Source organism: Taudactylus pleione, unplaced genomic scaffold (genome assembly GCF_031769625.1).
Source record: "Taudactylus pleione unplaced genomic scaffold, aTauple2 ptg000043l, whole genome shotgun sequence".
NCBI classification, from domain to species: domain Eukaryota; kingdom Metazoa; phylum Chordata; class Amphibia; order Anura; family Myobatrachidae; genus Taudactylus; species Taudactylus pleione.
The window spans coordinates 18,841,616-18,856,219 of NW_028284445.1; the positions used below are offsets into that span (position 1 = coordinate 18,841,616).

Genomic DNA, 14,604 nt, shown 5'->3' on the forward strand with positions numbered 1-14,604 from the left:
AAGACAAATAATGATATTAAACTGTATTACATGATCTAAAAAAAGAGGGGTGAACACTTAAAATTATAAAAACCTGCATTTAATCAGTGCAAAATATAAACATGAATAACATTTATAAAAAAAGAAAGAAAAAAAAAAATCTTACAACACAATGAATACTGAGGTGTATTAGGCAGACACCCCCTATAATCTTGGTGCATTTGAGGGATTGCACACCATGTTTATATGCAGTTCAAATGGGAGAAATAGTTTGACTAGATCACGGCCTGCCATTGGATTATTCTCAGTCATATAAATTCACACCTAAAGCTTAGTACACACTATAACTATATCTTTCAACGATAAATCGTTCATATCGTTCATTTTTATGCAGCGAACGACCAACGATGCGCGTTCCCGAGTGGGCGATAGAGATATCTATGGTCGTCCGTGCATGCAGGCCAACTTGGACGATTTCATCACGATTTGCATTTTAGGAGATGTGGCAGGATGACTTCACTTTAAAGATATCCATCATAGAGATCTTTCAGTGTACACCCAATATCATTTGTCCTGCACTACAGAAAAGTTCAGCGAAATCGTTGGTTGCGCAGATCGTACCGTGTGTACCAAGCTTTAGATCTATCATCCAATATATCGGTCTGACACAGATAGGAACTATAGTGTGTACACCCGATGCGATAAATAACGTATCGCCCCCATCTGCTGTGCTGCACGCCAGATGGGATGATGCAATGAACGGAGTGGTGCATACTGTGTAGTGTGTGTGCAGGACCGCCCATGCGGCCTGATTCAAACCCGGTCGCAAACGCTGAGCGCCCGCAACCAGGTCGATGGTGGCCCAGAGCGCATGCGCACGACAGAGCCGGCTCCGACGTACGCATGTGTGAGACCCAGATAGCGACGGGCACTCATCACTCCAGGTCTCGCTCCAAAGGGGGCGAGCTGTCGATGTTGAGTGACAGCTCGCCCCCTTTGGTGGGCGGGCCGTGGGGGTGGCTGCCCAAATGGAGGCGTTTCCATGAGCACGCCTGCCGTTTGGGGGCGGCCCCACTGACATCACGAGCATCCTATCTTGGTTAGGAATAATATGCAGCCTATTAATTGGCTAGGATCCAGTCAACCCTTAAGACCCGTACACACTACACGATATGTTTAATGATTTGGCCGATTCCAATACATCGGAATGACAAATCGTTAAAATGTGTAAAATGTGTATAGTGTGTATGCACTACATCGTGAAGCGTGCGCCCCCTGCTCCTATGTAATGCATGTAAAATGCGGCTGACGATCCCATGCAGGGCTATTTGGGGGGGGGGGGGGGGGGGGTTTCATGGAGTGGCGTGGCATATCGGGCACCAGATCGCCCAGTGTGTACGGACCGCCAGATATGCCGGCCTGTTAGCGCTGGGTTCGCCAGCGACATCACTGGGTACACACGTCCTTTGGTGTGTACCCAGCTTTAGGTAGTAGTATTCATAATGCCTGACAGATATTCATGAGGTCCTGGTTTCTACTGAATCGATACAAACTATACTCATGAATGGCTGCCCTCACTGTGTGTAGGAGACAGGTATACTTTAAGCATAATGATGCAATGATGATTCTCACAGGAGGAAGCCATCATCTGATCTGCCATAACAGTGATTGAAGGGGACACCAATGACAGAGAAATGGCACTGATAGGATAGGCTAGGGAAATCACACATGGGCTTTAAACTAGTGTTTGGGAAAAATCAAGTCTTCCCACCTCCTCCAATCTCATCGCAGACAGAGGAGTCCCAGTGACTTAAGTGAGCTGGCAGCTAGAAACCATACAAAAAAAAAAGCCCCAATAAAACACAGATAAGTAGATCTAGAAAGCCAAAATGCAATAGAAAACAAGGTCACATCCACATAATTTCTGTCTTTTGTACTCAGTTTATTTTTTTACCCCTAAAATGTATGCGTCTATTACCAAGCACAGCAGGAGAACACTAATGTATACAGCCTACACCTGGACATTACATTTCCATATGTAACCAGCGGTCACAGTCTCTGCATCACAGATAGGATCTACTGATCACCTGTCACCCACACACAGAGGAGGCAGTGAGTATGTGGTTATACATAATGCAATCACTTCAGTAGGCCCATCTGTGACATCACCAAGGAAGATGAATTACAAACCCAGGTCATCCCTACCTGTCGCTGGGGCAGACGTCAGAGAGGCGGCTAGTCCGGTGGTTGAGGTGGTAGCAGCAGGCAGGGAGAACGGGGTAGCAGATCCTGCAGGTTTACTGAAATTCAAACTGAATCCAGTGGCTGGTGCAGATGCTGTTGTAGCTGCTGTAGTACAAAATACAAGGAAAATTGTTCATAAGGCATATAAAGGTAACAATACAGAAGGACCACCAGTGACAGTAGTCTGAATAGAAATGTTATTGCAACAGTATAATTTGCTAACTAAAACCGCAAGACACAGCAGAGAAACTTATGTGGTCTAAAAAGTGGGACAGTGAATCATTACATATAGGGAGCGATTCAATTATTATTATTTTTTTTTTTTTTTAAGGCGTGCGAATTACTGGGCACCCAATTCAATTGTTCTTGGGCATCCATTAATTATTGCGCTTGTCGTGCCCAATCAGACCAGGTTTACACATGTAAAACTGCTAAACTCATCCAAAATAGTGGTTAGGGCGCCCAAATCACAGACTTTGGCACAGATGCCGGTCGCGGTTCATGTCCGAATGGATTAACAATTGAATTGCTCCGTCGGGTGCCAGCACGAAGCAATGGAATTGTCCGCATAAAATGTTATGCCAACAGTCTAATAACTGTAGAAACAGTAACCTGTCATCATTTCACCGTTATACTATGATCCCACACTGTAAATTACTACCTAGAAGCTACACAGCTGACCTGCCTCAGACATCGCTGCTGGGCACCTAGACATGAAGGAATAGCAGGTAAAGGCGCATATCCACTACACGCGATATAAATGGACGATTGAACGATAACGACATCTGTCATCGCCTGAATATACTGCTCAATCTGACGTTTGCGTCAGGTTGTCCAGCATGTTTGCCCGATGATAGATGTCTAAACAACCAGTGGGAGTGCGCATCGCTGGGCGTTTCAGACATTTTTTAAACAATCTGCAAACGACGATCAAACGATCACGATACAGTTATCGTTCAATTAAATAGTCTAGTGGATGGGCACCTTTGTTCAACTTTTGGGGAAGAAAAAAAAGATGATGCGAATGCACACTGATGCACGTCTGTACGTGGGCGAGAATCCAAACTGGGATGGGGTCGTGCACTGGGCAGCACTTTGTTAGTTCCCTTCGACTCACATTCAACACAAGGGCTATCGGGTTCATTACAGAACATACCACACGATTCATGCCTGGCAAGAAGAAATGCTAATATAAAATTGACACCATTTCTGTAAACTTTATATACTTTCTTTTTAATTACTCCAACTGTTAACAGTCATTAAAGTTAACCTGGCCTTCAATATAAAGCAACACAACACACAAAGCACTCAGTAAATTATATTTACACTAATAGAATATCTTAATTCATGTCTCCATTATTATATGTTATAGCATTTTCATTAGTCATAAAAGGCCCAGTGAATAGAAACTAATTACCATGGTTACTGCTGGAAGTCACTCCACTCACATAGGCAGTGTATTGTAGTGCTCATTCTAGAGAAAGGGCTTCTGCGCACGGCGAAGGGTTGACCGTGCCCAAAAAGGTGCGTGGGAAAGGGGTTGTGGCTTTAGGACATACCCACCCCCCATTTATCATTCTTATGGGCATGTACAGACATGCCGGGCTGCCCCCAAGCGCTCAGGTCTGTGAATAGATGCCAGGCGCATGCTCCCAGCATCCTTTCACCGGCGGTGACCACTACACCGCAATTCTCCCCACCCACGGGACACTGCGGCCTGCGGGTGGGGACGGCACCCGCTGGCTGTTTTAGTGGGGAGCCGCTAAGGAGGGCAGGGTGCTTTCTGCCCTACTAAAACAGCCTGATCTCGTCTATGCGCACACCAGTCTTTCGTGCAATTCATTCCCAAAAATTGCGAAGCAGCATTTGCCCAAACATTTTTCCTGCTTATATCAGCAGTAGGTATAGGTGAAAATGGAGATATTTGCCTTTACCCCAAAAAAATATAGGCTAATAATATAGAGGTGTATTAGTGGCCCTAATAAGAGTATTTGGAGTTCTCAAATGTAATCAAATGGCTGTAATAAGCATTTTTCTAAAATCGTCACCATGATAGAAAGCAAGTGATGTTTTGCAAAATAAATGTTCTTTTTATATTGGGGGGTGCATAAAAATGCTTATAAGTATATATTTGTCTCATTTCAAAAAATGCCTCTAACACCCACCTGCAATCTTAAAAACACCCATCCCCATTCATATAGCTCCCGGATATATACCAGTCATCAATTAACCCATTTTCCTGCACTCTGCACATTTTCAGCCCAAAAAATACATCATATTATTGGTCAAATTAAGCCAATTAAAAAATATGTCTAATTAGTCATTGAGGAGGGTGTCCTAGTGGTTCTAAACCAAGTCCTGGCATTTTTCAGCCAAAAGTAGGGGTTTTGCACAACTTTTCACCTACTCAAAGGTGGTGAAAACTTTTTACCGCAAATAGTATGGATAATTCGCACCCGCGAAATGTTGCGACTAATAGGATAGAGTAAAAATCGTACGATGAGCCTTTTTGGCAAAAAGGCGGATTATTGCGGCTATTTGAATTCCCCCCTCAATCTTGCACTGATTTTTCACCCAGATGCAGATCTAGCTGAATCACCCTCCATCCAGATCTCTCACAATCATACACAGCTGAATCACCCTCCATCCAGATCTCTCACAACCATACACAGCTGAATCACCCTCCATCCAGATCTCTCACAATCATACACAGCTGAATCAGAATCACCCTCCATCCAGATCTCTCACAATCATACACAGCTGAATCACCCTCCATCCAGATCTCTCACAATCATACACAGCTGAATCAGTCAGTGCCACCACCTATTGTGTCAGATCAACAGAACCCCATAACTTTGTTACTAGCGTTCCTGGTAGGTTGTTCCCGCTGAAACATCATGCCGGGTACCTTCCCCATCCGTGTGCCGCAGAGTCCAGAGGGTGGGAAAAATTGCAGTGCAGCGATCACTGCTGGTGAATAGATGCCGTGCGCATGCGAATGGCATCTACTCACAGAGCGGTGAGGAAAAGTGGGCACGTCGAGAGTGCTCCTTCAACGGCCCGGCGCCAAACTTAGAGGACTAGTTACACAAATGTATATGCTGGCATTCACTGCACTCTCTGGTAGTCAAAGGTTCAACACTTCACTTCTTAGTATTCAAAGGGTTAACACAGCCAAGCAATACCTTTCTTAAAATATTTATGAATTTGTTAGAGTAATATGTACAAAACTTATAAAATTTTAGATTTAACATACAAGGTACAGTGCTTTAAACACAAGATGACATACAAAATAAATATAAAAAAAAACTTCTAAACATAAAATGTAGAATTGCATACAATTTGTATGTCGGGAAAATGGCAGAAGTGGAGCAGCTCCCAATTGGACAGATTCCAAAAAGACTAACACCTAAGACAATTTTACATGGGCTACTAAAGTCCTATTCGGTGGTCCGTTGACTGAGCTCCAATAAAAAACATGGAAAGGGCTTCTAATAACGAGAGGTAATAGTAATAAAACTAGTGAAATGAGAAATAAGTAGAAACTTTAATTAAAGATAACATAATAGAAGGCAGAGGTAGTGTGAGGTTAGAACAGTTTTCTACACACAGAAGATGCTGCCTTTTTAGAATTAAATAATATTCAGTAGAATGCAGCCTGCAACTACAATCCAGGGCATCCTTTAAATCGGTTAGAAAATAAGTCGATTCATTGTAAAACAGGTATTAGTAAATCAAAGAGGTAATAAAATGGGTACCTGGATTTTGTACGCCTAATGTGAATCCTGTGGTAGGTTTTCCTCCAAATATACTTGCAGTTGCACTTGTTGCTGGGGTTGCAGTCGTACCAAAACCACTAAAAGGTGTCCCAGCCACACCAGTGTTACTGTAAGAATAAAACGAACCATAAAATACATCATTTTTGATAGACTCCGGAATTCGTTTCAAACAACTCGCCCTCATTTACAAAACACCCCTCCATACATTTCAAATCTCAGCTCAAAATATTTTCCTTCAGTTCCTCTTCCTCTAAAGGCACGTATCCACTAGCCGATAAAATGAACGATTGAACGATATCGTGCAATCGTTCATTATATCGGCCAGTGGACATGCCGTCAACGACCAGCGATGTGCGCTCCCACTGGTCGTTTATGACATCGCTCATCCCCCGAACCTGCTGTCCAACCGGCTGATATCTTCAGGTTGTGCAGGTTCAGGGATGAGGGAGGGTACCGCCACTGAACGATATATCATGCAGTGTGGGCTCAATGTCCACTACACAATATAATGAACGATTGAACGATATCGTTAATTTTAATTGGCTAGTGGATATGGGCCTTAACCTGAGCTCGACGACACAATCGCAGCACCACGTCTGTCCTGCTCATCGGACATAGTTGCCCCATCTGGGACTTTCCCGAAGAGGGTTTTTATTAAGTCAGCAAGTATGGTATGGGATCATGCATTTGGATTAAAAAAGGATACACGTATATTACATTTTTTAGGGTATCAATTTGTTTAATATCTTATGCAGTTAATACAAATAATGTTGAAGTAATACATTATTGAAGCACGTTTTCACTTTTAATTCCACGTCAAAAAGAATACAATGTGTAAAATATACCAATATTGTTTATTATGAATGAATAATCTGTATCCTACCTCAAACCGTTGGCAGGATACAGTACGCCACTAAAAAAAAGTATCTACACATTTCTTTTTGGCAATGACTCTTGATCTCCAGTGGGACAAGTATATGCAGTCTTCTGCACACCGGGCTCCCAACTACACTTCATTTTCCCAAAGTCAGAAGCAAAAAAAACATTTAGTAAAATAAAACCTCACCTCATACCATGTTGGGTATGTGACCTGGCAGCAGATCGGATGGAGGTTTTGTTGTTCAACTTTTGGCATATATGGTACGTCAACAGATGAAAAACAGAAATATATTTTTTTTTTAACTCGCTTTCTTTTAGAAATGGCGGAAATGTAAAAAGCAGGACAGCAATTTTCATATTTGTAGGCGTTTATGTAAATGCAAATATCTCAGAACTGTGAGGTAGTAGAGCCTTGGACAAAAAAAACATTGTTCTCAACAAAGTTTGGGCTACATTTTGATTAATTTATCATGACTGAAAAAAGGGCTCAGAACACATTATTCGTGGAAAGATGACATTTCAGGGTACCACTAGCTTGGAAAAAAAAAAAAAAAAACTCATGTTCCAGTTTTAACTTAAGTAGTAGGTACATACACTGATCAGCCAAAACATTAAAAACCACCTGCCTAATATTGTGTAGGTCCCTCTTGTGCTGCCAAAACAGCTCTGACCTGTTGAGGCATGGCCTCCATATGACCTCTGAAGGTGTCCTGTGGTATCTGGCACAAAGACGTAAGCAGCAGATTCTGTAAGGCGTGAGGTGGGGCCTCCATAGCTCGGACTTGTTTTTCCAGCACATCCCACAGATGCTCGATTGGATTGAGATCTGGGGAATTTGGAGGCCAAGTCAACACCTTGAATTGTTTGTCATGTTGCTCAAACCATTCCTGAACAATTTTTGCAGTGTGGCAAGGTGCATTATCCTGTTGATCAGGGAATACTGTTGCCATGAAGGGCTGTACTTGATCTTCAACAATGTTTAGGTAGGTTTTACTTAACAAAACAACATCCACATGAATGCCAAGACCCAAGAATTCCCAGCAGAACACTGTCCCCGCCAGACTTGCCTTCTTCCCACAGTGCATCCTGGTGCCATCTATACCCGAGGTAAACGGCGCACACACACCACGCTGCCCATATGATGTAAAACAAAGGTAAGGCCACCTTATTCCATTGCTCTATGGGCCAGCTCTGACGCTCACATGCCCCACTGTAGGTGCTTTCGGTGGTGGACAGAGGTCAGCATGGGCACCCTCCCCGGTATGCAGCTACACAGCCCCATACATAGCAACCTGTGATGCACTGTGTGTTCTGACACCTATCAGAGCCAGTGTTAACTTTATCAGCAATTTGGGCTATAGTAGCTCTTTTGTGGGATCGGACCAGATGGGCTAGCCATCGCACCCCACACGCATCAACAAGCCTTGGGCGTCCATGATCCTGTCTTCGCTTCACCGGTTGTCCTTACTTGTACAGCATTTGGTAGGTACTAACCACTGCATACCGGGAACACATCACAAGACCTGCCAATTTGGAGATGCTATGACCCAGTCATTTAGCCATCACAATTTGGCCCTGGTCAAAGACTTGTCACTTGCCCATTTTTTCTGCTTCCAACACATCAACTTCAAGAACTGACAGAACACTTGCTGCCTAATATATCCCACCACATGACAGGCGCCATTGTAATAGGATAATCAATGTGATTCATTTCACCTGCCAGTGGCTTTAGTTATGAATGACTGGTGTACATACTAGTAATTTGATACAAACAGAGCTGAAGTCTGAAATGTGTCCAACTTTTTATTTTTATTTTTTTTAAGAGACTTTGAAAATGATGTTTTTTTTTCTAAATTTTAACTATTTTGGGCCTTACTATTTCTGTTTGGCAACATTGAAAAATAGTTCATTTCTGGATCACGTTAAGGTTTATATGACACTAAAATGCTGTGAAACTTTCAAGTTTCTATTTTTACAAATGGCCAAGCACCCAGAAAATTAAAAATTGGACCACTTGATTTGAAGGCCAAATTTTGCATATATGAACATTGAAGAGCTCAATGTTTTATCCCCTACTATACCTCAATCATACCTACAGTGATACCCTCACATTCTCCCAACAGTTCAGTATTGTGAGGATTTCTGTACAAGTTGTATCACTGCCTGGCAAAATATACATATATAATTAAAATAAGGATAGTTACCTTATAATATGCATTATTTCTTTATTAGATTTAGTATCACATTTATTTGCAATAATCATGTTTTATAGCTCTAACACCATTAACATAACCGGTTAGTGGATTTGAACACGCTAGAAACCAGGTTTTCTGGAAACAACTCCACAGGAAGCCTTGCAGAAAATAAATAGTATGTCAATGTACATGTCTTTTCACTTTTACATGTAAATATACATACCAGTGATCAAAACAACGGAGATGAGCATGTTGTCTAGTGTGGTACATACATATTACATGAACAGCACAGTCTTGCTGGTTTTGACAAAAGCATAAAAGAAATACATACAAAATAACTAATGATAAAGAACTCCAGGTAAAAAAAAAGGTTTAAATCCACTATTACTATAATTTATTTGGTTCCGTTCATTGAATAACAACCAGTATACAGGTTGAGTCTCCCATATCCAAATATTCCGAAATACGGAATAATTTTGTCATGACTAAGAAAATAAAACCTTTGATTTTTGATGGTTCAATGTACACAAACTTTGTCTAAGGCACAAATTATTACAAATATTGTATAAAATTACCTTCAGGCTGTGTGTATAGGGTGTAAATGAAACAAATGTATTTCATGTATGTACACTAACTTTGCTTGAGCCACAAAATTATTGAAAATATTGTATAAAATTACCTGCAGGCTGTGTGTATAAGGTGTATATAACACAAATGCATTTTGTGTGTATATTGGGGTCCCATTCCCAAGATATTTCATTATAAGCAAATATTCCAAAATACGGAATATTCCGTTATCCAAAATACCCCTGGTCCCAAGCATTTTGGATATGGGAGACTCAAACTGTACTGACTAAGGGTGTATTTATCAAAGCTGGGAGAGAGATAAAATAGTGAGAGATAAAGTACTAACCAATCAGCTTCCAATGTACATTTTACAGTCTGTGTTCATAACATGATAGTTAGGAGCTGATTGGTTGGTAATTTTTTCTTTTTTACAATTTTATCTCTCCCAGCTTTGATAAATACCCCCCTAAATCAAGTAGTAAAGTTTCTCAATGCCCCTCCCACTTGTGAATCTTTTCACAGATTAGTGGAATAGAAATTATTTGGGTTCCTCACTCTTCCTAAACCTGTCCTAGCATTCAATAAAAAGAAGGATTCTACACTTTTACTTAAGGTGCGTACACATGGTACGATTAAAATGGATATGAACGATAACGATATTGATCATATCGTTAATATCATGCCCGGGCAGTATGGTCGATTTCGATATCGACCATCGCCCATGCATGCAGGCCAACTTGGTCGATATCGACCAAGTTACTATAGTCGTTAGTGGGTGCATGGTGTGCTGGATGATCGATATCGATCGTCCAGCACACCCGGGAGATCGAACAACGATATCGTTATCGATCATCCCGTCTGTAAGCAACGTTATATTAGAAGTCAATTACCATGTAAGCAGCCAAAATGACTTTTCCCAAGAGACAACCAATTGCACATTGTACATTTACCTAAAATTGGAAACAGACCCTTTCTTGTTTTTCTGAAGTAAGGCACTTTTTTTCCCCATTTTTCTGTCTCTCAAATCCGCAGTAAAGAGTCCGCATTTAAAACCCTGGTGTGGCTACTAACTTGATGGACATATCCATCCCTCTGACAATGCAAAGTAAGCAGTGACATCACAATGAGAATTATGATGCAATACACATTAAGTATACTAACATGTAACCACTGACAAAAGACAACAGAAACCAAAATCAGAATTATTTCTAATGGTCTGATAAATATGGACATTACAAACCACAGGGTTTTCCCACCAGGGAACTGAAACTATCACAATTAACACCAAATCACAGCGCGGGCAGGGTCATGATGACACAATTTGCTGCAAATTGTGTCATCAAGCTCCTATCCCCACCCATTTCACTAGGACAGTGGGGTGATTCTCTGACACGCAGGGGGCATTTACATACATTCACGTAGGTGAGATGCACTAAGCCTTGGAGAGTGATAAAGTGGAGAGTAATAAAGTACCAACCTATCAACTCCTAAATGTCACTTTACTGGAAGTGTTTGAAAAACTACAGTTAGGAGCTGATTGGTTTGTACTATATCGCTCTCCACTTTCTCTCCAAGGCTTAGTGCATCTCCCCCCCAAGTCTTAAATACTTTGTTGATAGAAAATATACACCAGTAAAAATGTCACGACAGTAAACCGTTCCTACTGGAATTTTTGATGCACGGGACCTACGCAGCGGATCTGAGGAGTTATGTCACAGCCATTGATGCCCACCAGCAGCTTCTCAGATTTGCCGCTTGTGTACAAAGACACAGCATCTGACCTCTGAGTAACACTATGGGCCATATTCAATTAGAAGCGAAAAGCCGAGATCCGAGAAAAAGTATCGCCGATTGCGTCTTTTCGCCTGTCGGAAACTTATCTCCGTATTCAATTCCAGCCGCTTTTCATGCACGCGGAAATTCAATGCAATGTAATAGGCGAAAAAGATTCGCCTCTGAATAGCAGGAGAAAAGAAGTGCAAAATATTTATTTTGGGGTGAAAAAGTGGGGCAACCACTCGGAACCCTTGGGACAGCCCCCCAAAGGACAACTGCGTCTAAAAATTCCAGTAAAAAGAGCAAACACCAGCCCAAAAAAGCACTTTGAATTTGGGGGCGAAAAAGCACAAAGTGGGGGACAACTTCACAAACTAGCAAAATAAAGTTCAGGAGGAGCTCTAAGAAGGGGTCAAGTGTTTTGGGGATTGCAGGTGCTTTTATGAGGGAGGAATTTCAGTTTTATTAAAACTGCACTTTAGAGATATTAAAATATGCTAGCACCCATTTTCATGTACCCCAAATTTGCCAGGACTACTACTTTTCACCAAAAAACACTGCTTTATGCCATTCTTCACCACTTCTGCAAAGACGCTAATTAGAGGTAATTGTACCAACGTACAGTACCCCAGTTTTAGTAGTGCTAATTGTGCACTACTACATAGATCCCCAATGTTTCTGCATCTTTGTGGGGGGGGGGTCAGGCTGATTTCCCAGATTCTGACTCCACTTTCTGCCTGTTCCGACTTCGCGGGTCGCCGTTTTCACGTCTTTTGGAATTGAATAGGGTGAATAGCGGGTACGTGCACATTAGGTTTCCCCTGCCAAAATACGTGATGTAAGCGAAAAGTCGGCAGGTGAAACTTTATCGCGGATGCAAAACTATTTGAATACGGCCCTATGTTGGCTCAGAATGTCCATAAGACAGTGGTTGCCAAACTTTAATGAATCACGGCACCCTAGGAGTATTCATATTTTTTTCACGACACCCTTAAGCCAAAAGTTTGTTATTGGGAAATTCAGAAAAAAAAAATGACGTAAATTGTGCTTACCTGTCATCCTTAGGTTCAGTTATATGGTGGTGGACAGGGTTGCGCTTCTGTTTGTCCACATATTTTATGTTTTGTGTCTTACATTGACCATAAATAGTTTGATTTGGTGCTGGACCACCAACCTGAGGCACCCAGTTTGGGAACCACTGCTGTAAGATCTAAGCCATAGGGGCTAGTGACACTGTGTCCGAAGACAAAGTCGCTGACTTCAATAAACCCCGAAACAGTCACTACACGCCTGCCTTTTTGTACCCACTACCATTACCTGCCCCAAGCAGTCGCTGTCTGTCAATCACTCTGCCTCCTAATTCACACTGCGATCGGCATCACAATACCATCACGGCACATGCGCAGTGCGGCTCACACACACGCAGTAGATAAAACATTAGTATTTGCGAACAGTCAAAACTGCATCTATCTCTGAATTGGGTCCTGTCAGACCTCAGTCACTGACGGCAAAAACATTAACCATCGATAGCCATTTCTAATTCCAGGACAGTAAGAAACTATGAATTTATCCATGTACTGCGCTATTTGTTTACTTCGAGTACTACGCATCTTATATTGCTACCTCACACTGCTAATGTGTGTAACGAAAGCCACGCCTTTGTTTTTATGCTCAATTGTAGTCACATATAGAGCCATATTCAATTCTGAGCGAAAAGCCGTTTTCGCTTGGTTTTTTTTTCCCGAAAATGTTGCCTGATTTTTTTTCTCCGTATTCAATTCCATTCCATTTTCGCCTATGCGAAAAGTCAAGGAAAAAAAATAGGCGATTTGTTTTTTTTCACCTGCTATTCAGTTGAGAAAGTGTGTAAAATCTATATTTGGGGTGCAGATGTTGGTACACCCCCACAATGAACACTTGCCAATGCCGGCACCCCGCCGCACGCGACATCGGTGCTCAGTACACATCGCCAAGTGTGTACCCAGCTTAAATCTCGCCATGCACCTCACACCATATGGCACAAAAAGGACAGATGTTGGGGGACACATCTGTAGGTCAAATCTGTACAAAGGAATCTGTGATGCCCAATAAATAAACTCTGATGGTGCAAGAGAGAATAGGCCATACATCTAGCGGGGCGAGCGGCTGACTCCAATGATCTGTGATTTCTCAGGGGATCAGCAAAATACATGTTTAAAAACCCTGACTCGACGATTCTGGTCATTTTTGGGGTCAGAATGGGTGAATCGAGATTGTGCCTCATGTTGTGCCAATCACACGGCTCAAGCATCGGCAGAGCGGGGAATTACCGCAATAGAGTTTAGCTGTATGGCAAGTATGCAATTAAAACCCCAATCGCTCTGGTTACCTGATCTCTATATTTATAATGTCCAGAGAATAATAATAATATACCTGAATATGTCATACACAGAATGAGAGGATACATTGTACCATAGGTCAGTACAGATTACAGTGTGGCATTTCCAGACACACTCTACAAGTCAGGGTGACAGTCAGGATGCTCATCCCCTGCTGCCATGTGAGTCCCCCTCCCTCTCATCCTCCTCCTGCTGCTGCCTCTCACCTGGCAGGCTGGTTTGTCCCGAAGGAAAATGGCGCCGCTGTTGCTGTGGCCGGGTTCAGCGTCGTAGTGGAGGCCCCCGGTGTGCCGAAGCTGAATCCGGTGGCCATGTCGCTACCAGAGGATACCCGTTACCTCCGGTTTGAGACACCGACACCGGAAACAATTCAAACACAGAATCCTCCCGAGCCTGACGAGCAGGCGCCTCCTGATGACGTCACAGAGCGCCGCTTGCCAGGACTCTGAGGTCACACGCAGCGCGACAGCTCGTTTGCCGCGCAAATGGAACAGTAGTCAGTAATACTAAGTAGAGTAAAATGAGGGACTGACACAATGGTAGTTCTGATTATGGTGTCTGCGCTGCTACATCCAGTCAGCAGCATTATTACTGTCCATATCTGTGTGCTGTAATGGTATATTGTGAATAAAGTGCTTTCCCCCCACCATAACCATAAGCCCAATCAAGAACACATTCAACTATTGTACTAACTAATGCCAATAATACGATTTTTCTGTAGTTTTTTTGAACTGATTATTCTTTATATAGCGCAAATTTTTATGTGCACAAATTCCTCTGCAGTTTGACATTATTGCCTTTCCCTGG

At 42.3% G+C, this 14,604-nt stretch overlaps 1 protein-coding gene across 2 annotated transcripts in view; it reads right to left on the reverse strand.

Annotated features, from left to right (window-relative positions):
* Positions 1-14,244, reverse strand: part of NUP58 (nucleoporin 58) — a 107,353-nt gene extending 93,109 nt beyond the window's left edge. Inside the window, exons 1-3 of one of the 2 annotated variants that reach the window (XM_088460287.1) lie at positions 14,004-14,244; positions 5,982-6,109; positions 2,185-2,328 (exon numbers count right to left, since the gene is read on the reverse strand). In XM_088460287.1, coding sequence (XP_088316413.1) covers positions 2,185-2,328; positions 5,982-6,109; positions 14,004-14,110 — 379 coding nt within the window. In that variant the 5' untranslated portion in view covers positions 14,111-14,244. The remainder of the gene's footprint in view (positions 1-2,184; positions 2,329-5,981; positions 6,110-14,003) is intronic. The other variant, XM_088460288.1, reaches the window with a different exon arrangement.
* Between the last annotated feature and the right edge of the window lie 360 nt (positions 14,245-14,604).